Source organism: Prunus dulcis, chromosome 5 (assembly GCF_902201215.1).
Source record: "Prunus dulcis chromosome 5, ALMONDv2, whole genome shotgun sequence".
NCBI classification, from domain to species: domain Eukaryota; kingdom Viridiplantae; phylum Streptophyta; class Magnoliopsida; order Rosales; family Rosaceae; genus Prunus; species Prunus dulcis.
Window position 1 is genome coordinate 14,126,220 of NC_047654.1, and position 23,636 is coordinate 14,149,855.

At 37.5% G+C, this 23,636-nt stretch overlaps 5 protein-coding genes across 10 annotated transcripts; 3 read left to right on the forward strand and 2 right to left on the reverse strand.

The window, feature by feature from the left end:
• The first annotated feature begins 360 nt into the window (after window positions 1-360).
• LOC117629302 lies at window positions 361-3,347 on the forward strand. 3 transcript variants are annotated; one of them, XM_034361844.1, is made up of 5 exons: window positions 361-647; window positions 1,173-1,239; window positions 1,556-1,689; window positions 1,891-2,334; window positions 2,638-3,347. In XM_034361844.1, the coding sequence occupies exons 2-5, from the start codon at window positions 1,213-1,215 to the stop codon at window positions 3,050-3,052; spliced, it is 1,020 nt and encodes a 339-aa protein (XP_034217735.1). In that variant the 5' UTR covers window positions 361-647; window positions 1,173-1,212; the 3' UTR covers window positions 3,053-3,347. The 3 variants fall into 3 exon arrangements, with proteins under 3 accessions (XP_034217735.1, XP_034217736.1, XP_034217737.1); XM_034361845.1 differs by having other exon boundaries at window positions 383-647; window positions 1,102-1,239; XM_034361846.1 differs by lacking the exons at window positions 361-647; window positions 1,173-1,239 and having other exon boundaries at window positions 1,576-1,689; window positions 1,896-2,334.
• A 104-nt stretch (window positions 3,348-3,451) lies between these two features.
• LOC117627818 lies at window positions 3,452-7,472 on the forward strand. Of its 2 annotated transcripts, none has more exons than XM_034360070.1 (5): window positions 3,452-3,940; window positions 4,696-4,762; window positions 5,062-5,460; window positions 6,261-6,604; window positions 6,855-7,365. In XM_034360070.1, the coding sequence occupies exons 1-5, from the start codon at window positions 3,860-3,862 to the stop codon at window positions 7,068-7,070; spliced, it is 1,107 nt and encodes a 368-aa protein (XP_034215961.1). In that variant the 5' UTR covers window positions 3,452-3,859; the 3' UTR covers window positions 7,071-7,365. The 2 variants fall into 2 exon arrangements, with proteins under 2 accessions (XP_034215961.1, XP_034215960.1); XM_034360069.1 differs by having other exon boundaries at window positions 3,591-3,940; window positions 5,059-5,460; window positions 6,855-7,472.
• Window positions 7,473-10,353: 2,881 nt separating this feature from the next.
• Window positions 10,354-13,761, forward strand: LOC117626953 (LRR receptor-like serine/threonine-protein kinase GSO1). Its single transcript, XM_034358791.1, has one exon. It carries the CDS (start codon window positions 10,548-10,550, stop codon window positions 13,398-13,400), a length of 2,853 nt encoding a protein of 950 aa, XP_034214682.1. The 5' UTR covers window positions 10,354-10,547; the 3' UTR covers window positions 13,401-13,761.
• A 475-nt stretch (window positions 13,762-14,236) lies between these two features.
• LOC117627729 (glutaredoxin) lies at window positions 14,237-15,972 on the reverse strand. Its single transcript, XM_034359951.1, has 4 exons — window positions 15,558-15,972; window positions 15,272-15,360; window positions 14,741-14,839; window positions 14,237-14,614 (listed from the first exon to the last, which is right to left on the reverse strand). The coding sequence occupies exons 1-4, from the start codon at window positions 15,656-15,658 to the stop codon at window positions 14,541-14,543; spliced, it is 363 nt and encodes a 120-aa protein (XP_034215842.1). The 5' UTR covers window positions 15,659-15,972; the 3' UTR covers window positions 14,237-14,540.
• Window positions 15,973-16,324: 352 nt separating this feature from the next.
• On the reverse strand, window positions 16,325-22,112 carry LOC117626922. Of its 3 annotated transcripts, none has more exons than XM_034358730.1 (13): window positions 21,562-22,112; window positions 21,057-21,192; window positions 20,715-20,851; window positions 20,391-20,592; window positions 19,991-20,229; window positions 19,760-19,871; window positions 19,439-19,583; window positions 19,175-19,317; window positions 18,927-19,093; window positions 18,509-18,808; window positions 18,367-18,428; window positions 18,038-18,252; window positions 16,325-17,903 (listed from the first exon to the last, which is right to left on the reverse strand). In XM_034358730.1, exons 1-13 carry the CDS (start codon window positions 21,769-21,771, stop codon window positions 16,693-16,695), a joined length of 3,279 nt encoding a protein of 1,092 aa, XP_034214621.1. In that variant the 5' UTR covers window positions 21,772-22,112; the 3' UTR covers window positions 16,325-16,692. The 3 variants fall into 3 exon arrangements, with proteins under 3 accessions (XP_034214621.1, XP_034214619.1, XP_034214622.1); XM_034358728.1 differs by having other exon boundaries at window positions 18,038-18,255; XM_034358731.1 differs by lacking the exon at window positions 21,562-22,112 and having other exon boundaries at window positions 18,038-18,255; window positions 20,715-20,769; window positions 21,057-21,089.
• Window positions 22,113-23,636: the final 1,524 nt, after the last annotated feature.

The following is a 23,636-nucleotide window of genomic DNA, read 5'->3' on the forward strand; positions in this document are numbered from 1 at the left end:
AAACTATCGTGATCATATGAAAAAGTGATTATTGGGTAGAATCACTCTTAAACAAGCTTTTAATATGTTATGTTATTATAAAGTTAATTAAAATTAATTAATAAGTGAAATTCTATCTGAGAATTTAACAATATTGATTATCTGATTAGAGAAGAGAAATGTTGAGGATAGTCTTCAGATAGCTATTGGTGATTGATAGTGGTGAGCAATTGTCTCTAACACATCTTAATAAGGGAATATTATTTCATGAAGCTAGATTCCCGGAAATCTAAACGGCCCAAGTCCAAACAAAGCGACCCAGTCAGAAGTTAGCTGCTCGAATTATACATCTGGGCAACGGTGTCGTTTCCCTTTTAATTTTATCAACTACCTCCCTGGCTGCCTCTCCGGCTTTACCTTACCCTCTGGTTTTTCGTGCTTCATTATCATCCACATCCCGCTGTGAAAAAATTAAATAAAAAAATCCCTATAAAAACCCTAAATTCACCTCCAAGAGTCGAAGACCTTCTTCTTCTTTATTCTTTGTCTGTCTCTCTCTCTTCTATCCACACTCTGTTTATAGAAATCTAATTGGGAGGGATAAAGATAAAGTCCTCGTTATATTTATCCCAAAATTACTAATTTTCGTTAAGGGAAGCTCATGACAGGTTAGTTTGAATTTGCTCATACTTTTCTTTCATTCTCACTTTCAATTCTGTATATTTAATTTTGTTGTTTTAGTTAGGGTTTGCTTTGTGAGCCTGTGATTATTAGGCTGTTTGGTTTCCCATGTAATGGAGGAAAATGGGAAGGTTACAAACTCTAAAGCTTTGTATTCGGTGTTGTTCTTGTGAAATTTAGCTTAAATTTTGGTACTTTAGCACGTTTGGGAGTCCTATGTTTGGTGTTAGCTGAGGAATTTCGAAGCAAAGATAAAGGAAAAGGAGTTTTCAAGCTAATGCTTAATCTTGTTTCTTGCTTCATTTGAGCAATTGCTTTCTTCTATTAGAAAACTTCTTGTAGTAGGTTTGCTCGAGAGGAATTGATGTTTTTAATTTTGATTGTCAACAACTTATGGTTACATGCTGAAGTTGGGCTTGTATCTGTGTGTTTTATTTGTAGCTGTTAAATTGTTCCTTCTGTTTGCCTCGCTGCAAGAGTTAGTGCTCATTTTTGGTTGTATATCAAATTAGGCCCTGCTGAGTAAATGATTTGGTTGTTGTGGCGGAGACGATGGCATTGGTGACCCATCAAATGCAGGTAATTTGAGAGTACCTTGACTGATAGTATCTGTTTAACGTATGATATGTTCTTTGGAGGTCTGGCTTTCTGTTTTACCGCACCTATCTCTTGAATCTTGAGTACTTAATGGTGTTTTCAGGATTGTGTTTGTTTTTGTCAAATCATCACCAGTAAAATCTTTTAAATTACTAATTATTGTTGTGAGATTACTGAAATACTCTCTAGTTGTTTAATAACTATTTTCATGTTTAAATCATGGCTTTTTTCTTCTTCTTGGTTTGTTTTTCCTTTAAAATAAATTTGAAATATATTGTTTTTGCTTGTTGCATTTCAGGGTTCTTATGTGACATATCCCTCTAGGCCATTGTCATGGAGCAAGGGGCTGAAGTTGAAGCAATATGTAACAACACATCACATGGTTGGGAGGACAGACAATTGCATTATGTTAAAGCGCAATATTTGTTTAAGGTGGGAATTTTTCCTTCTTAAGTCTGTTATCTTTGTTCCATTTATTTTTCTGTAGTCTTCTATCAGCTAAACTTTGTGGCTGCCACTTTGCATGTTCTTGAAACTCCTCCACTCGTGCTCTTGAGAGTCACATATGCACACACCCAAACCAAATGCACTTTTCTATAACTTGATCATTTAAATTCAGAACTTGTTTCACAGTGTAGGGGCTTCTCTCATGCGGGGATCAAAAGTCAAACCTTTCAGAGTTTCAGCCTTCAAGGGAAGTGCCCAGAATGATAAATCTGGAGGTAGAACAAGTGGATCAAAGCTTCCCAAGAATTCTGTCAAACTAAAAGAGAATGAGGATACCCTAACGGGATCTCCTCAGGAAAATGATATGCCTCTTTCCTATGCCTCTGAAGCAAATGAGAGCATTGCTACTTCCCCTGTCATTCATAAATTATTTAAGAAATGGCTTAGAATGCTCCGAACACAATCATCATGTGAAGTAGTAGATGGGATTTTGGAGGAGGAACCGCCTCCAAAGGAGATATCAGAAACTGAGCACGATACTCAAAACAAGGAAAGAGATGGGATTCTAAGGATGGTTTGGTCCAATTTTCTGGGTCTAAATGCTACAATAAAGATACCCTTACTTATATTGTAAGTATAATGCTCTCTCTCTCACACACACATTGTCTGGCCTGTGAGGGGTTTTTTTGTTTTTGTTTTTTCCACATCCATGATTCTTCTATTTGCATGAATTTGTCCATAGGTTGTGTGTGTGTATTTTAACTGCTGGATTTGTCTGTTCAATAATTTCCAAACATTTTATGCAGTTATATGTGAAACATCTCTTGGATTTGTTTTTCTTTTATCCTACCCATTATATTAAATTGCAAAAGTTACAGCTTGATAACTCTGCACATTGTTATTATTGATGTTGATTGTGCACTTAATCTGCAGCATCCCTGGGTACCTGGCAGTTAATATTATTTATGGGGCTGAAGTTTCAAAGGAGTTGACTCCTTTGTGGGTTTTGGGACCCCTCATTGTAGCTCTCTACATCAAGATGCTTCAGTGGTTGTGTGCACTCTATGTTTTCAGCTTCAAGCAGACTGTTCAAGTAATCAAGAACTTACCCACATACTACATGGTGGCCTATAGATACATTGCACAAGGGAAGCTTAAAGAGGACATACGGGCTCATTTCTGGCAACCTCTACTGAACATTAAGAATTTAGACTACAAGAAACTATCCAGAAGAAAGCTGAAAGGATTGCAAGAGTTAATAGTGGAGAAGTACCTTGATTTTATAGAATCAATATGGCCATATTATTGCAGAACAATCAGATTCTTAAAGAGGGCTAATCTCATCTAGATGTATCCGAAGAATCTCTTCTGTGAGAGTAGTGGCTGAAATTTGAGTTGCTCCAGAGATGGTTTAAAAGTTTGAGTTTCTTTCATGGAGCCAGCCAAGCCCATTTTAGATTGGGTTTCTTCTTGATATCTAGCTAGTCGAGGATCATGACAAGCGGATTTGTCCGGTTTCTGTAATTTTTATGAGGCAGCATTCTTATTTTTGGATGAGGTCCCAATTATTTTGTTTATGTACTGTATTCAGCTGCCGCGAATGTTTTTTTGAGGTTCCATAATGAGAAAGTATTTTCAACTCTTGTAGCAAGTCACTTATCAGGTTTGGATGTTGTTTTACTTATTATTTACTTTTTGCCTGGCTGTTGTTTGAGACCATGGTTGATATCATTAAAGAGATTGTAACAACATGAAGATTGTGAAAAAATAGAAAATAAAAGAAAAAGGAAAGAAAAGAAGATAGAGAGATATCACATGAGAAACAGAATAAGGAAATAAAAACAAAATATCGGCATAAATAAACAGACAACGTAGGAATAGGATTTTGTCCAAAATATAGTCACCGGCTTCACCCCTCCGAATAGACACAAAAGAAGCCGCTCTCTTTCGCTTCATTGTTCCTTGAATAACTCCAAAAGCCCACTCCTCAGTATCTCCGAATTCCTCCACTTTCTCACCCTTTCCTTCTTTTTCCCGGAAAATTTGCTTCATGGGTACCCTTAGATATTCGTCGAATCATATGGGTTTGCGTTAGAATCCCGCAGCATGCCGTGGTTGAGTCTCTGACAGTCTGGGCTTGCTATTGCTTTCGGATATGGCGCTTAAATTTGGTTCTTCGTTTTCCTGTTTGGCAACTTCTCTTGTTTCCCATTGCCAAACGAGAAGAGGTTCCCAGGTGCGTGATAGCCCCGTTTGGTTACTCAGAAAATGTTCTTCGTATTCCCAAATTTTTATTATTTTTTAATGTTTCATATGTTGTTTGAATGTGTGCTGGGGTTGCTTCTGATAGATAAAAGGTTTGGAATTGCTAGGTGAGATTGATTCTACAAACATCAGTTTCAACAAAAAAAGAAAAAGAGACAAAATTTGATATCATTTCTAAGATTCCCTCGTAGTGTGCTGATATAAGTTATTTAAGCAATTGGATGAAAGAAAGAATTCATTTTGATGCTAAAGATTCTATTTTGGGACAGATTTTGGTTGCACTATTCTTCTTAGTATTCAAAATTTTCGCTTAAGGCATGACTTTGTGAGAAGCTAGAAGGATATTGCGGCATTATGTCATATCCGAGTATTAGTTCTTAGCCTTTATTGGGTTATCTTGCACGCATGAAGCATATGTTTTACTTATGTTACCACTACTGAGCTTAAGCTTCTAGGAGTCATGCAGAGTCATGTAGATTAGAAATGCACCCTGTGCAGTGGATTTTACCATTATTGACCGATTAGAGTCATTTTTCTAAGCTGAAATAAACTATACCCAAATTCATTACTCTTGAGAATTTTTTTATCATTTTTATTTTTATTTTATAAATTTCACTTCTAGTTGTCTCATGCAACTCTAATATGAAAAGTATCAAAAGACAGCTTCCTTGTAGAAGAGTTCTATCAAGTCTTCGGTTTATATAATTTATTTCCTTTCATGTACAGTTGAGCTTATCACAACCACCGTACTGCAGCCAAAAACATGATGCTCAGCAGCTAAGATATGCTAAAGGTAGCTTTCATATTTGTTCTATAATTAGTAAAGTCTTGAAATTCTGCTTTACGGATTAATATAGTCAGCATAAAGTTTGATTTTTCCCTGAGGTACTGTGCATGCTGTTCGAATCATAGTATAATTGTAGAAGGGAGCCTATGGACTTTATTTGATTGTAGATACTTCTTCTAATTTGACTTTTATTAACTTTATTGCCAATCCATTTATGAACAGTAATTACATTACTTTGAAAAGTGTGAGATTGGTTCGTACTGCTCTAAAGATGCTTTATCTATTTCTTCTGCTTCTTTGAGTAGGTAAGTCATGCATATTCATACAGCGAGTACAGAAGTCAAGCAACAGAATCCCAAAGAGTCAGAGTGTTCTCTTTGCTGTTTCTGAAGACCAGTCACAATATAGTGAGATAAAACCAGATGCTGCAGAGCAAGAGAACCACCGTCCTGATTCCGAAGATATATTTCCAGCTAGTGGTTCATACTTCCATTTTGATGGGACTGATGGAAAACCGGGTTTGATCTCATTCTATAACCGCCCATATAAAAGAGAAGAAGAAGTTTCTACAAATAATCCAGAAAGGAACCAAAACAACCTCTTATGGTTCATTGGTCCAGCTGTTCTTCTTGCGTCTTTCATTTTCCCCTCACTTTATCTGCGAAAAATCCTATCGACTGTATTTGAGGATTCTTTGTTGACAGGTAAGGAAGCATATTTTTGCGGTGATTTTATGTTTTTCAAGTCCAGATATTTGTTGCCACATGTTTTGAAGTACAATTATAATCACAGTATCTGCATAGAATTGGAGGAACAGGAAAGTTGCCCTGATCTTGAGATTTTGTCTCCTAACATATACACCTTGCTGGGTATCACTTTCTCTATGCTGCAAGTTGCATTATTATTGATTTTGGGTAAGACTATCCTGGGGGTTATCAATGGAGTCTATTTTAGTGTGAATTCATCATGATAAAAGTTTATGTGGCTAACTCAATTGAATGATGGGCAAGCGACACTAAATTGTTATCGGCAAAGTTGTATATAGATATATGTTAGGGGACAAAATCTCAAGATAACAAGACAACTTTCCTGTTCCTCATATTTGCATTACTTCTAGCAACTAGATTAGAAAATCTTAACATTGATATGATATAGATGGACGATTAAAGCATAACTAAAGGATGAGAAATGTCTATAAGGGAAGGGCAATAATCAATGGGAACATGAATGAAAATATTGAATAATGACATGAAGTTCTAAGAAGTAACATGAGATGTGGTTCAGTGGATTGGAAAAGCAGTTTTGGTTCAACTCTTGGGAAGTAAATGAGTGTTGGAAATTTGAAAAAAGTTGGCCTGTTCTTAAAGACTATAAGAGTACTAAAACATTTGGCTGATTTCATGTTTAAAAATACATTCCATTTATCTTTAAAAACTCATTAGTTCTGTTTGCTTAGGAAATACACCTTTTTCTCTTGTCTAAACCATAATCTTTTCTTTCTCAGATTTCCTCATCTTGTTCTTTACGGAAGCTATCTTCTACAGTGGTGTTGCGGTGTTCCTTCTTCTGATTGACCATTTAAGGAGGCCAACTGAACCAGAATTGATTGTCCACAGTAACAGAACCCTCACCCCTCAATTAGGACAGCGGATCTCATCTGTTGCTGCTTTGGTGCTTAGTCTTATAATTCCTATGGTGACTATGGGTTATGTCTGGCCGTGGACTGGCCCTGCAGCTTCTGCTACTCTTGCTCCATATCTGGTTGGTATAGTGGTCCAATTTGCATTTGAGCAGTGTGCAAGATATAAGAAGTCACCTTCATGGCCTGTTATCCCAGTCATCTTTCAAGTAAGGCCAATCCTATTCTTTCAGTTTTTGGTTATGGAATTTGCGAAAATTAAAATTTGATCCTATCGGATGATAGTTCTTAAAATTCCAGCCTGTCTACATAGGTTATATGTATATGGGCATCAACCACTCACCTTAAACTGTGTTTGAAAACTATGAAATGATATGAACTGCCTCCTATATTTGATTTATGGTTGTGTACATGCGCGGGCCTATGAATCAAACAGTTTATGTTCACTGTGCTTGACAGGTTTATAGATTGCATCAGCTGAATAGAGCAGCACAACTGGTGACTGCTCTGTCCTTTACAGTCAGAGGAGCTGAGACAACCTCACACAATTTGGCAATAAACAGCTCATTGGGAACACTTTTGAATGTCCTTCAATGTCTTGGTGTCATCTGCATTTGGTCTCTCTCAAGTTTCCTAATGAGGTTCTTCTCCTCTACCACCGTCGCTGCACAGTGAAGCATCAATATCATATAAGGATCACGTATTTCAGAAACGATACAATCGGTCTTCTTGGGTCCAAATTCCTTTAATAGTTTTGTTCTGCTTGGGTGGGAGTTTGGCAGCAAATGGGCATGGAAGCATTAGTCTTAAGCAAGTTAGAGGGTAGTTGCACGATTTTGTAAAGGAGAACCTCAAACTGCAAGGGAGAGCGAAGTTGGTGAGAATTTTGGTACTTATATTTCCATTTGATTCCCTGTACTCCATTTTTGTTGTACATAGAGCCTGGATTGTACAAATCCTAGGGTCTTGAATCAATTTCTCTTCATTAAATCATATTGGTTTAGAATTTGATAGAGATCTCTGTTGCAAGCTTATATGATCTCTTAGAAGGGGTTTATTCACAATTGAATTTTTTCACATCACTGTTCGATCTATATGATCTCTCAACAAAAATTTCGTCTCATCCACTGCATTGCAGTCCCCACCAGTGAAGTCCCTCTCTTTCCTAAACTGATGCAAATGGAATTTTATTTGTCACATCTAATGAAATCCCAGCAATCCAAGTTTTACCTTCTTGCACTCAACAATATAGCCCCGATCTCTTCTCTGATATTCTTTCAAGAATTCATCGAAGTTTTTATTTTTTCCGCTTTCCATATAAAATTGTGTATCGGCACTTTAAAAAAGTCATTATACACTCTTAAAAGCGCTTTTATATCAGAAGAATGTATGATGATATTTTTTAGAATTACAATAACAACGTCCTTTCTGGCATTCTTTAGTGGTCCGTCTTTGAAGTGCCTGTACAAATAGAGTTGGTCACCAAATCTTTTCAAAATCATACACAAAAAGCAGGCCAAAGTCAACATTTCCCTGAAGATATCAATGAAAGATTAAGATAATAAAGTCAACCCTAACTGATATAAACTACTGAACAATAACTGGTTTGGAGAGATAATCCTTGACTAGACCAGTAAAGGTATTTCATTAAAATAGAAGGAACATCAGCATTTTCATATATTGTTTGGAAATAAATGCTTGTTTTCTTCACAAGATATACTATTTTATGCAGAAGATGAGCGACACATTAGTATTATAGGTCATCAAAAATTCTAATCATGGATTTATTATTGATAATTTGATGTATGTTATGTTTTCGTATTAATATATTTAAAATGCCTTTTGCTAGAAAGTGCACCTTTTGGCCAACTTTTTATTAGTTAAATGTGTTTTTATAATTCACTTCAATGATGTACCTTCTCCTTTGTCTCTCAGTCACTTGATAATATAAACTCAATTGTCTTCTGGTTTGGTGAAACATTCTCTCTCTTATTTCTGATCAAAGATTTAAAACTCAGATTAGACTTAAGGGTGGCAGTCAGAGAGAAAACTCCAAAAAGAATATTAAGTGGGTGTTTGACAAATCAAATTCAGCTGCAATATGGAAAGGAAAATATATGAGCATATCTTGAGCATGTAGATTTGCAGCCATGAATATGTTGCTGACCTAGTACCACGACATGTTGAATGTACAAACACTTGGTCTTATTGATAATCATACCTCCACTTTAAAAAGAGGGCAAGTTCTAATTCTCTTCTTTATATATTACTGAAAATAAACTAACGAGGTCTAGCATAGTGGCAAATGGTATTGACTTGCATACCAATGATCTCAAGTTTGAACTCCATGGCTCCTTGGTAGTGTGTGTGTGAGAAATCCCCCTCCTTGATAGTTTAGACTATTGCTTGTATTCAAAAATATTTACTAAAAAAACAAAACAAAAAACATTTGGGTCACCATAATATTTTCTTTTTGGCTTAATATCACAAAACGTCTTTAAGGTTTACGAAAATAACGGCATGGACCATTTGTGATCACACATACTAACCTTGAGGACCACGAACGACATAAAAAAACATTAAAGATGCAATCTGATAATTTCGTAAACCTTAGAAAAGTTGTGTGATAATAAGCCCTTTTTTTTAGTCAAGCATTTTAGTGGGCCAAACCATTGTCAATTTTTCATCCATATTGGTTTCCTCTTCCTGATCCTGAGAAACAAAGCAAAGGTGAAGTGAAGGATATAAAGCTATTGCCGATAGATAGGTAAGCAATTAGACTTCTCAATCAAAGATGTAGAAACTCAAGTTTGAAGCAACCTTATTTGTCTTCTTCTTTTTGGGTTCACTAGTGGCATGAGAATCCCTTCAATATATATACTGAGACAATATTCTCTCTCCATCTTATTAGACCTAATTTGGGCCAACGCAGCATTTTTTGATCTTATTACACCAAACCTCACATGGTCTTTGGCCCTATTGCATGTTTCAACATGATTGATTAAGTGGTCACTTGTGTCAAATTGATCAATCAAATGGGGTTGTTTTGGTTCTCATGTTTTCTTCCTGTATTTAATTTGGTATTTGGTGGGTTTAGGTTAAATTAGAAAATATCTCATGGTTGAACTTTCGACTCATTAATACAGATTAAAAAATAACTAATTATGAGAAAATTGTCAAGGAAAGTAGATACTAATGTTAATGCAATACACTCTTTACATACATAGTCATTTAGTGATAGAGAACACTTCATCCTACATTCACGATAAGAGTTTTCGGGTCTTGCTTTTCATTATCTGTTGAATCAGAGAAAAAAGAAAGAAAAAATCTTCAAACTTAAACATGAAAACTTTGATGCAAGCTGACAGCAGATGATGCATGAATCTATCAACTTTTTCATGCCCTCTGCTGCATTCTATAGTTTCAAAAGAATAATGGATTTATACCTATCTAGTGGACTAACAATCCTAGAAGTTAAATTGACTAAATCTATGATAAAGTCAAATGTGACTCAATTTTTTTGGAATAACTGTGATATGGATGGTTTATTTATATTGAAGAGAGCCACTCTAAATTTAACTTCAAATAGACTAGAGTGCGGTCCACTTCTTCAATTTACTATTAGGTGCAACTGGAATGCTTTTCCTCTTAACTTTTTGTTTTCGTTTTAGCCATGCTTGCACCATCCTTATCTCCATGCACTTCCCCACCCCAATAAGATTCTAAAACATGTTCCAGCATTCCATACACACCTTGAGAAGAAAAAAAAAAGGAGAGAAGCATCATATCTTTTAGCAGAACTGAGAAAAAAGGTAAAAAGAGATGGCTACCTTAGAAAGAAGACTTGTGGTTAAAGCTTAATTACTTTTTATGGATTGTTATTATCAACTTTCTTTGTAAACTGATTAGGTAGGCCTACTTCAGAAGACTATTTAAACTCCAAGCATCCATTATCCCACCATAGTTTTAAACTTATCTTACCTCTTAATCAAATCTCCTCCTTGAATTCTTATTCCATCTCTTCTTGCTATTTGCCTCAGTCTTTCTTGCCTTTCCTTTCTTTCTGCATGGCATTTCTGAGAAGCAATACTAAATCTTCAGAATCAGTATCTGATAATTTGGTCTGAACTTAATCTTAGTCATAGCATTGAAATGTCTCATTTCATGCTGTTCTTTGCAATACTTCATGCTATTCTTGCTGTTGCTCTTGGAGATAGCTTGAGAGATTCCATCTCACTTCTGAGAATCAAATCAGAACTGGTTGATCCAGCAGGAGTTCTTGACAACTGGTCTCCAAGAGCTCATATATGCAGTTGGAATGGCCTTTCATGTTCAGATGATCAGATGCATATTGTTGGTCTGAACCTATCTGGATCAGGACTATCTGGTTCTATCCCACGTGAGCTTTGGCAACTCACTTCAATCGAAACACTCGATTTGTCTTCGAATTCCCTCACTGGTCCGCTTCCTCCTGAGTTGCAACAGCTTCAAAATCTTGAAACACTTCTCCTCTATTCAAACTTTCTCTCTGGTGAGATTCCTCCAGAAGTAGGCCTTTTGAAGAACTTGCAAGTTCTCAGGATAGGAGATAACTTGTTATCAGGTGCAATAACACCAAGCATTGGCAACTTGACTGAGTTGAGAGTGTTGGGTCTTGCCTATTGCCAATTAAATGGAAGCCTTCCAGTTGATATTGGCAATTTGAAGCACCTGATATCTCTTGATTTGCAGAACAATAGCCTCAGTGGCCTCATACCAGAAGAGATTCATGGCTGTGAAGAGCTTCAGAACTTTGCAGCATCAAACAACATGCTTGAAGGAGATATCCCTTCTTCGATAGGATCGCTTAAGTTACTGCAAATCCTGAACCTGGCCAACAACAGCCTTTCTGGATCAATTCCTGTTGTGTTAAGTCAACTCACCAATTTGAAGTACTTGAATTTTCTAGGGAACAGATTGAACGGCGATATTCCTTTGGAGCTTAACCAGTTGGTTCAGCTTGAGATGCTTGACTTGTCACAAAACAACCTCTCAGGAAGCATACACCTTCTCAGCACCCAACTGAAGAATCTTGAAGCTCTGGTTTTGTCTGATAATGCCTTGACAGGTAGCATTCCAAGAAACTTCTGCCTCAGAAATTCAAACCTTCGACAACTTCTTCTGGCTCGAAACAAACTCACCGGAAGATTTCCTTTAGAAGTACTGAGCTGTTACTCACTCCAGCAGTTGGACCTTTCAGATAACAGCTTTGGAGGAGAGCTACCAGCTGCCCTTGACAAACTAGAGAATCTCACTGATCTTGTCCTCAATAACAACAGCTTTACTGGAACTCTACCTCCTGAAATTGGAAACATGAGTTACTTGGAAAATCTGTATCTGTTTGGCAACATGATCACAGGTGGAATTCCAGTGGAGATTGGAAAGCTACAAAGGTTGAAAACCATTTACCTGTATGATAACCAGATGTCAGGATCCATACCAATAGAGGTAACAAACTGCTCAGACTTAACAGGAATTGATTTCTTTGGGAACCATTTCACCGGGCCCATCCCTGCAACAATTGGAAATCTTAAGAATCTAGTTTTACTCCAACTGAGACAGAATGGCTTGTCAGGTCCTATTCCACCAAGCTTAGGTTACTGCAGAAGTCTTCAGCTATTGGCCTTGGCTGATAACAAGCTCACTGGAACATTGCCACCTACATTCAGATTCATTTCACAACTAAGCACCATCACCCTTTACAACAACTCCTTTGAAGGCCCTCTTCCCTCATCACTTTTTCTTCTAAAAAACCTCAAGATCATAAACTTTTCTCACAATCGGTTCAGTGGAACCATCTTTCCTCTCTCCGGTTCGAATTCTCTTACTGCTGTAGACTTAACAAACAATAGCTTTTCAGGTTCCATTCCTTCTAGACTATCCATGTGTAGAAATTTAAGCCGTCTCCGCCTTGCACACAATCACCTCACTGGAACCATCCCTTCTGAGTTTGGCCAACTCACACAGCTCAACTTTCTTGACTTATCCTACAACAATCTCACAGGAGAAGTGCCACCTCAATTGTCTTCATGTAAGAGAGTTGAGCACCTTTTGCTAAGTGATAACCAATTCAGAGGAACAATACCTCCATGGTTAGGAAGCTTACAAGAACTAGGAGAGCTAGACTTCTCATCAAACAACTTCCATGGAACAGTACCTGCAGAACTTGGTAACTGTTCAAACTTACTGAAGCTTTCTCTGCATGGCAACAGTCTCTCCAACATGATCCCAGAGGAGATAGGAAATCTCACATCTCTTAATGTTCTTAATCTTCAGAGAAATAATTTTTCGGGTTCTATTTCTTCAACGATCAGGCAGTGCAAGAAGCTCTATGAACTGAGGCTCTCAGAGAACTTCTTGACAGGTTTGATACCATTTGAGCTAGGAGAGCTCACTGAGTTACAAGTCATCCTGGATCTCAGCAAAAACTTATTCTCTGGTGAAATTCCATCATCTCTTGGCAATCTAATGAAGTTGGAGAGGTTGAACCTATCTTCCAATCAACTCCAAGGAGAAGTTCCTGTTTCACTTGGAAAGCTGACCAGCCTGCACATGCTAAACCTGTCAAATAATCATCTCCAGGGCCAAATTCCATCAACTTTTTCAGGATTCCCACTAAGCTCCTTCTTGAGAAATGACAAGATTTGCGGCCCACCATTAGCAAAATGTCTGGAATCTCAAGGGCAGAGGAAAAGGCACCTTTCTGATGCTGCAGTAACTGGCATTACAGTGGCCATTGTGTTGACATCCACAGGAATTTGCTTGGTGATGCTTTATATCATGTTAAGGATGTGGTGCAAATGGAGAAAAGTTTCTATCTCAAACTTGGATGGTGGTGGGGCTGAATACAAGAGAGAAGAGGAGAAATGGGGTCTTGGTAATGAGAAGAAGAGGCCTGGTGACTACTGGAAAGTGGAGTCGGTGGCAGAAATGCAACAACAGCATGCATTCTACACCTCAAAATGAGAAAAGAAGCCATGATGGTGGTAAATACCTTATTTTGAAGTCATGGGAATTACCCATCTTTTATTTTCTTTCCTCTTCCATTTTAAAATTGAATTGTTGTACAATCTCCCTCTTTTAACTTTTCAGTCTTTCTTTACGAAGTGCAAGTGCTATGTGATTCTATTTTGAGTTCTTGAATTGTGAAGTGTAATTTGAAGCATAGACTTTAGAGTTGTGAAGTGTAATTTGAAGTATGGACTTTTGAGTGTATAGATTTCTGTAACTGTAAGAAGCTAGAGAGAGCACATTTTGGATATATTCTTCAATGTAATCTGAGCTTTTTTATTTGAGGATATCTCATATTTCATGGTTTGCCAGACAATGACATGCAATAATTTTCTTGCATTTTTTCTGCAAGTAACATGCGACCAAGCAAACTCACTGGATGAAAATGCAAAAATTCACATATTTCTTGTTCTTACTTAGAGAAGAATGCTCAGTGCTCACGTTTAGTCTTCGCATGTTAGGCCGACTCTAAACAGATGTTCGAACTTTGGACCCTCATTAGAGGGCTTCACCTCCCTGTACAACTGAAACTCTGCAACTCTAGCCCACTACAAATATCCAACTCCAATGGTCAATAGCTTTAGGCCCCATACCAAATATGCCGAACTCGCAAAAAAACTGAAGTGGGTTTACCACTGAATCCACCTAACATACATCTAAAGCCGAAGTCTAGGCTCGATTCCGCCTCACTTTCTATCGAAAATATATATATCACTATCAGGTAAGCTAAGCATGCATAACCTTTTTTTTTTTGGTCGAAAGCATGCAGAACTTAGAAGAACTTCAGCTCCTCAAGTGTAAATTGGACACTAAATATTGGGGTACCACAAATACAAGACAAGACGACTTGAGTTTCCACTGAGGATGGCATAGCCAATCTCAATTGTGTTCCCATAATTTGAAGTCCATAAACAACAAATCAAATTGCAACTGAAACTTGATAGAAAAACATTACTTTTTTCCACGCACAAGATACAAGTAGGAACATTATTTTCATTAACTATTATTACATTTTTCATGTAGTTTGTTCCTTCAGCGTAGATGTAGGAATATGGGTATGTTTAGTTTCACCTCTTCATCAGGGAATGAAGTTTGTTACTTAGAGGCAATGGCACCAGCCTCACTGAGAAGGGGCAGAAGGTGACCTGCCTGGTGCTTCTCTAAAACAGCTGCATGATCCAAAAAGAGATTAAATAAGTAAACTGAAAATCAACTAAGTTGAAATGATTTGAGGGGTCTTTTGTGATATCAAATTCCACTGAACATGATATAAACAATATAGCATATGCACTTACAGTCACAACCACCAATGTGTTTTCCCCCAATAAAGACATTAGGCACAGTCCTTTGTCCAGTCCACTCTGCTAGAGCTGCTTGAGTTTCATCTCCATCAGCTTCAAAAATAAAATATATGAATTCCCCAACAATCTAGGATTAGAAATTCAGAAGTAACTAACATACAAAACTCATCTTCTTATTCTTATGACGTTAGGTAGCCTTTGCCCATCTTGGGTTTTAATTTTAATTTTTTTTAAATGGCCCATGAACTGTAAGCAAATTGAAGAAAACATCTGACTTATAACACTAACAGTCAGCAACTCATAGAAAATACTTTCTTTCTCATTGAATTTTAAGTCTTGAAATCTTCTAAGACTAAGCAATCAAGAAAGTCCAAAGAAGTAGAATATGGTAATTGTTGAGTCCTCAGTAATGAAATTGGAAAGTCAATTCTATCAAAAGCAAAAATTGATAAAAAAGGGTTGTGAGAGAGAGAGAGAGAGAGAGAGAGAGAGAGAGAGAGAGAGAGAGAGAGAGAGAGGACTTACTTCCCTCATCCAGTTCAATGACCTTGTAAGTTGCTCCAAGCTGAGTGAGCAGCTGCTTTACCCTCTTGCAATAACCACAGTAAGTCTTACTGTCCACAAAAAATAAAAAATTAAACATCAAGAACAAGATAATACAGTAAAGCTAATGAATTTCTAAATTGGATTGGGCATAAAAACTAATTGGTGCTGGAACCCATTTAATTCCACGATTTATATGAAAATGAAACACATAAATCTGCAAATTGGTTAACAAATTAGTTTCTTTTAAAAAGAGCAATAGAAAAACCTGAAGACGACAACTGGGTTGGAGTTAACGATGGTCTTGACCTTGCTGACCGCCATTTCAAGCTGTTCCTTGCTGATACTCTTGGTTAACAGAGAACCCATTTGCTCTTTTACACGTCTTATGTTATATATGGCGACAAATGTGTGAAGATGTAAGATCAGACTCAGAGAGAGAGAGAGATAGAGACACGGGTGTTGAGCCTGGCTGTTTGGTGTCAAGAAATTAGAAGAAGCCAGAAAGATGCAAAGAGAACAGGTGTTGGAATCAGATTCTGCATGCAGATGCAGCCCAATAAAAAGGCACAAGCTTGGTCGGCAGCTTCCACGACAAGATTGAAGAGAACTGCGAGAGAGAGCGAGGTGCAATTGGGCTTTGGATGGTGCTGTCGACTGTGTCGTTTTTTTGTTTTGGGATCGACTCGACTGTATTGTTTTTCACTTGAGAATATACGCTTCCTCACATCAGCTGTAAAAATAAAATAAAAAAGGCGGTATAAATCGTACAGCCGCGTGGCTATACCGGGTTTTTATAACTTTTAAATAGTATAAGTATAGCCATGCGGCTATACTCGTGAAAAGGCCACCCAGGCGCTAAGCGGGTCCCTTTTCATTAAATAAATCGTATAGCCGCGCGGCTATACTCTTTAAATATATAATAATTTTTTCCCCTGATTTTCGCACAGCTATAAACACACATTGGAAATCATCCTATTCAACTTTTTCTTTTCTATGATAACTTTTTTCCAATTGTTTTTGGGTTACATTTTTTTTTTTTCTTAGACCAGTGAGCATACAGTGACATATTTTGTATGCTGATATTGTGCTTAATGTCCAAAACGACCTCGTTTAAAAGGTTAACAATTCCCTCATACAAAGCTGGTATGCTGCATAACTAAAAACGCATGGAATACAAGCTCCAAAGCTCACTGTTTATATCAATCTTTTCCACTACAAATAAGAGTATCTCAACCAGTCATTGTGAGAGTCATGTTGCCCTTGAACCCATCATCATCCAATCCTAGCAATAACTAGTAGTTAGGTGCATTCGTCAAACTATACATCATCTGTTGAGACTTGAGAGAGAAGCAATTGCAAAACAATTTGGAGGATCTTGCTGTTGGAAAAACTCTGTTGTCTCACTTCGATGCAAAAATGGCCTCTAAATCTTTGTACAACCCTGTTGGTTTTGATTTGAAATCAACAGAAGAATTTGGAGTTGAAGAGCTACCACTCCTCTTGGCGCTCCAAAAACCACTCCATCTAGGACGAGTGTGACTACTTGAAGGATCATTTGTAACTCCACTCCCTTCTTTACTAAAACTGGACTTTGCCAGCTCTCTTAGTTGCTTTAGCCACGGTTTATCCGTGCCAGCTAAGCTCCGATTCCCGGCGCCCCGGTACCCACCGGTGGAAGAACTAGGATCCCTTGTTGCTCCTTCTGCATTTTGAGTCACTTGGAACTTGCTTTCCACTTGGAACTTTTCTTCCAGGGTCTTGATCAATCTCTGTGGGATGAATAACAAGAGGCATCCGATTGAAGCTAATTTCAAACCTGTTAAGAAGGATTTCTCAGCAGAGTCCAGCAGCAATGTTTGTTTGTACAATGCATACCATTCATTGATCATCTGTGCTACATATCCAACTAGGAACAGAAATAGCATGAAAATTCCAACTTTAGTCTTGTCGCCGGCTGAAAATTCCTTCTCCAAGAGAACCAAGCAAGTTGCAAATAAACCTACTTCACTGGAAATGGAGATGATCTCAACCAGCTGAACCTTTTTCTTGATAAAAGGCTTCTTGAGAACAAGGAAGAAAAGCTGAAAAGAGGTGATGCACAATAAGGCAACTGAGGGAGTTTTAGAAGGCCATTTGTCCATGTAGACACCAGCCATAACCCCAACCGCAACCCTTTTCAAACACTCTAGCAGTGTGTAGTATATTCTGAGTATTCCAAACACCTTTTGGATAAAGGGTGCTTCTGCATCTTCTGTTTCATCATCGGAGGCAATGATACTTTCACCATGCTTCTGGGTATTGCCCCCAGAAATCTGAGAGAGCATGTACTTTGGGGGGCCTCTTAGGTCTTCAAACAGAGGGCCAAAAATGATTAGATAAACAGAGTTTGGTTGACCTTTCCATGTCCACTGGCCTCTTTTGCCTGGACCGAGGGTCACCCGGACAAGCTCTTGATACCAGTGAAATTCCAGGCCTTCTCGATGCACTTCCTTGTATTGAAGGAACTTTCCAAACGTAATGCCAACTGAGAGGAAAAAGAGCAAGGCTAGCAGCAGAAAAGAGGTGATAACCAACAACAGACTGCCAACTATAACCCCAGATGGCATTCCTCCTGAAACCGTGAAAGTAAGAATTTTTCACTTTCCCAAAGTCATGAAAGGAAAACTAATAACAAAAGATTATAGAGGCAAAGGCAAAAATTACATAAATGAGAGGAGGAAGGAAATAATTTAGTATTAAAAGTACCTCTAACTAGAGCAGCAGAGGCCTCATAGATACAAGGCAATGCAAGTATTACAAGAAATATTTCAAATCTGGGGAATGTGAGTGCTCCGTAAGAGCTCTGCTTCTCTGAATTCTTCTTCCTCATTTTCAGGATAAAAAGGACTAAAACATGTAACAGAATCAAAGTACCACAAATCACAGCTAACCAGAACATGGTCCTGTCGAAATTCCTCCACCTACTACAGGAAAAAAAAAAAAAAAATCTTTATAAAACTAACTACTTCTTTTGTACTTGAAAGCCTATCTGCTTTATAACATACATACATAAGTGATGGCTCTATTTAGCTCACCTGTTCGAGCTATAAGGATTGGAGATATAGTCAGCTTCAGGTTTGATGTTTTCACTGTCCAACTGCACAATACAACTATCATAATTATATCCACTGTGTACCGATAGGAATAACTATTTACAGGAAATCAAACGTTTCTCACCTCAAAAAAGGTTCTGTATTCCGTTGGAGTAAGTGGTAACCCATATAGTGAAGTATCCTTACTGAAAATCTCTTTTTCGAGTTGCTTGCTTTGGAAAACTTCGGAACCATGATTCTCGGTCATGTAGGAACTTGAACTGGTGAAAGGACTAGAGACTGGGAAGCCATTCCCAGCTTCCCATGGGAGACTAAAGTAGGGAATACTCCACCGTAAACCCCTTACTAATTCATAATAATTAACTGGCAATGTAACTGCCAACCATCTAGAGAGTGCAAAAACTTGAATATGACAAGCAATTCTCTGAATAAGAGTAGGAAGAGAAGTACATAATTAGTCTTGCAATAATGGAAAAAAATTTAATCATGCAATTATCCATTTACGAAGTTGATAAAGCGTCAGAAGAAGTTTAGTGTCGTACAAAAAGATTTCTTGCTGGATCAGATGCCAAAGAAGATTGTCTGCTAAATGACCAAAGAGATTGAAGGCTTGCAGTTGAAATAGAAAGCAGCCCCGCAGCTAGGGATGTCACCACAAAAAGAGCAGTAGCAAATGCAGATATGACAGAAGCTATCAAAGGCACTGAATCTGCACACATTGTCCATAACTTAGAAACAGTGTACCGTTGAATTGCTAGTAAAAATTAACAAGGAAAAACTCAATCCTTACAGTGTGTCACACGAAGAATATTTGAAGCTAGATTTTTGTTTCCAGCAACATCCCCAGATATGTTTTCAGGAACATTGACAGAAACCATATCGTCAACTGCTTCTATTTCGACAACATATGTGCTCCTACTTATTTCATGAAAACTGTAGAGTAGTAAAATTCTCAATATAAGTGTACACATACCCCATATGTATGTATGCATGCCATATGTGCATGTATGAAGGCATCTATTTATAGGAAGGTTGAAAAAGAAGAATTGCTTGCCTTTGTAAGCGCCCACCAGATAGTGATAAAGAGGAAGAGTTGAAGCCAAATACAGGCTTCATGAATTTTATTAATATGGGAATATTGTGTTCTCTTGTTCTCATACTTGAGGTTGTGCTCAACTTCACAGTAGGCCTTTTTGAATCTAAGTTGTTGATATCCATATTACCATTAGGAGAAAAGAACAAAATATCAATTATGCGTACCCAAATGTAAAACTTTAATATATACTGAAAATCAATGTTCGAAGCTGAGACCTCTTCCAACATTGGGAAGAAAGGTACCATTAGAACATACGTAATAAGGCACATCAGTTCGTACCAAATAGGAAAGTTGCTGGTGAGATTGGAGAAACTGGAGTCCCTTGTCTACTTATTATCAAGTTTGAATTGAGGCTCACTGTGATGATAGCAATGCTAGACATGTTTGCAACCTGAAACAGAATCAAATGACCACAAATGACCACAAACTAAGGATTAGGAGAGATAGGCCTAACACCTTTGACATTAGAATATACGTAATAAGGCACATCAAATCTATGAACCAACTAACCACAAAGCCAAATCTGCGATTCCCAGTGTTATTTCCGCTAGCAGGGAGAAGTGATCCCTGACTTATGTTGAGAGAATTTAAAATTTGCGCAGATGAATTCAGAACAGGTTCTGAGAAGTACACATAAATCTTTAGGTTATTATAATTGTTAGTTGCCTGCACTGTTCTAGTTTCACCATTAAGCTGAAGTAGCCTCTCAGGAATAGGAATTCTCAGGTTGACGAACACATTTCTTCTATCTGCAGAAAAATCCATGAAAAGAGTACATGTTGAGAGCATTGACTGTAATTTCATTTGTGACCAAATGGCTACAACTTTTTGGAGAAAGAAAAAAAAAAAAAAAGGTTGGGTAATTACTCTTCTATGAATATACCATAGAGAATGAAAAATAGACACTCACCAATGCGTACATAGAATCTTGAGTTTTCTGTTCTTACAAATCTGTTTCCAGCAATATCAGTGCAGAAATTCTTATCCATTACCAGGACCACTCGTCCATATTGAACAGAAGATGATAAGCCCACAAGAACGGAATATTTGAGGTTTGGCTGAAGAATACTGAGTGAAGATGGGATCACTTGGCCAGCACCATATACTAGCAGCTGTAAAGAAAAAATTAAATAGAGAAATCTATCAAATTACTTTTCATTTTTCTTCACAACACGATATCACTGACCAAAAGAATACTGAGTAGCACATTATTTTCAGTTTGCCACCTACTCACATTGCAGGTGTTCGCAGACAAACATCCAAAGCCTCCTCCACCGGAACAGGATTCACTGAAAGAAATATTAACAGAAACATTTAAAGCATCCGTAAAAGATCTAGAGGCAGTAACAGATGCGGTTGGGGGTACTGTGTCTGCAGAAATCAATACAACTTAATATTAGAACAAAGCTCCAGGCTGCCAATGCATTCAAACTTATTCGAAAATTTCACTCCAGTAAACTTCTTTCATGGAAAGACACTTTTTCGAAATGTAGCTTTCAAGCAAGGATAGCATTACTTAGATTTTGAATTTTCAAAAAGATAAATGCTCAAAAAGGATAAGGGAAGGGTTCTTTACCAACAGTCCAGTTATGCAAAGCACAACCAATTCCTTGAGGCCCATTGGTGCAGACCTCAAAGGTATGATTTCCATCCTGCAACCCTGAGTAGGAAACCTTTCTAGTTCCACAATTTGAACCCATCCCATCATCCAGCTGCATCATGGAATATATATGCGGTCTTCAGTTTCAGTATCAGAAACAACAGAACTCCAACATAAAACATAAAGGGAAAAAAAAATGATAAAGCATTATACTAAGATAATTACTTAGGAAATACCAAGGGAAATTTTTTAATTTAATAACAAGAGTTCTTCTCTGGTACAAAATAAACAGATAAAAGAAAAGTTGAGTTATTTGTTGCTGCATAAATTTGTATCTCACTTTCCTAAATAAATGCATTAAAACATATGTTAGTCACTGAAAACCACAGTGAGTCAGTGACACAGAAGGAAACAGAGAGAGATAAGGCACCCAAAATTCAAGGCAAAAACTAGCTTCAAGATGTGATAGAGTTTAACAAACCTTACAACTGAAGCTACAATTTGTGCAGGAGGCCGCATTCCCACCAACCAAAGCTTCAAATGCAAATGTGGCTGAGTTCAGATGAGAGAATGCATGTGGAGCCTTCAAGAACTTAACAGAGACCTCTGAACCATCAGAGTGTGCTTTCAAAAGCAATAGTGGAAAAACCCAAAGAAGCAAAACAGCCCGTGAAGTATGAAGCAAACCCATCTCAGATGAAGACTCAAATAGTTAAATTCAGTGTGAGTCTGAGTCTGACATCTATCTACAAGCAAAAGAGAGACATCTGTGGGGTTTGACAGAAGAGTTTTGAACAATGAGGACAGGGCACCACTTCATAAATATGGCTGTGAAAAATGAAAATGTATTTGTGTGCTGAGAGAGAGAGAGAGAGAGAGAGAGAGAGAGAGATTAGAAAAAATAATGGAGGTGAAAGGATAAGGACTTAACAGGATGAGTTGGGCTGTTTAGTGGTTGATGAAGTTTCAGATAAAAAATAGTGCACTAGAGAGTTGAGGCTGGCAGGGATGGCAGTACAATTACTTTCCTGGGTAGATGAGAGAGAGAGAGAGAGAGAGAGAGAGAGAGAGATGACAGAGACTGGAACACTGCTGTTTTTGGCTATAAATGATCTGCAGCTGCTGGGCTCAATAACCAAAAATTAGTGGTTAATATTTTCCTCAAGTCTAAACTAGATAGCACAAATCAGTTATGAAGTTAAACCGTCGAAGCTTAAAGTTTGATTTTTTTTTTTTTTTTTTTTTTTTTCGGTTGCATTCAGACCCTGATCACTACTTAACTAGATTTTATTGTTTAAAAATTTGTGGAAGAAAAACACTTACACGTGCATGGATAGCTTCCGAGGATAGAGATGACAGAACAGAGACAGACCCATGTTTTGCTTCTCAGAACTTCATAATTTTATTGCTTCATATTTTATTGGCAGCTAACATAATTAAGTAGAAGTAAAATATACTTCCCTGTCCAAGGCATTTGTTTTCTTATTAGTTTCTTCTAGTTTCAACAGTTTCATACTATTTTAAAAGGGGTGGGGAGGATTTGGATTTATTTTTTGGTAGCACTTGTGCTCATGCATGTTACTTCTGCAGCAGATTGCAAAAGTAAACCTTCTGTTCTGCTCCACAAAACCCACCAATCATTTGGTTGGTGAAAGCATACAAAAGATAATAAAAATGGGTTGCATCTAAATCATCATGTGATTCTCAAAAGATGAAAAAGCTACCTTGAATAAGCCAAATTGTTTTTCGTCTTTCGGTCTGTCTTCAGTTACAACCAGTGAGAGATCAAAATGGTGATCATTTGTAGACCATGCCTACTGATTTAACACCATTTATTCTATGTCTTATATGTTTTCTACTGCATTATTCAAAGGAAAATGCTTGCTTGGGGTTGGGGACCATCAGTTTCCAGCAGTAATTGTACAAACCATTGAGGAATTTATTGAACAAGAGGGAGTAATTGCGTCTTGCTGTGGTTTATTTTAAGGCCCCACATTTGCATTGAAAAAACAGCAAAGACAAAAAATGGGGAAGATGATTGTCAGATTGTGAACCCTAGTGACAATTACATTGATTCTCACTATGTGATATCAAATAGGTCATGGAAGCTCTACCTCAAAAACATTATCTCTCTCTCTCTCTCTCTCTCTCTCTCTCTCTCTCTCTCTCTCTCTCTTATAATACAGTGCAAGAAGGAGAGGGAAATTATCAAAGATCCGAAATAGTACATTGACAGAATAAAAGGAGACAAAACAAAAGAATAATCCTTAGAGCTATGTGCAAGAGGACCTCCACATGTAGAGAAAATCTTTCTTCACTTGGGTGAATCAAAATTGGAGATCAAAAACTTGGGTGAATCCAAAAAAAAACAGATTTCATTGGAAGGTGGCCCAAATGCTTAACAACTTTCTTCAGCCAGCAGGTCTGAATTTTATACGATCGATGAAAAATTAGGTTAAGTTCAAATTCTATTGAAGCCCACGGTATCAAGCCCTTTTACGCTTTAGCCCTACTCCAACTTTTCTATTTTTGTCTGGTAGGAAAATTCAACCCAAG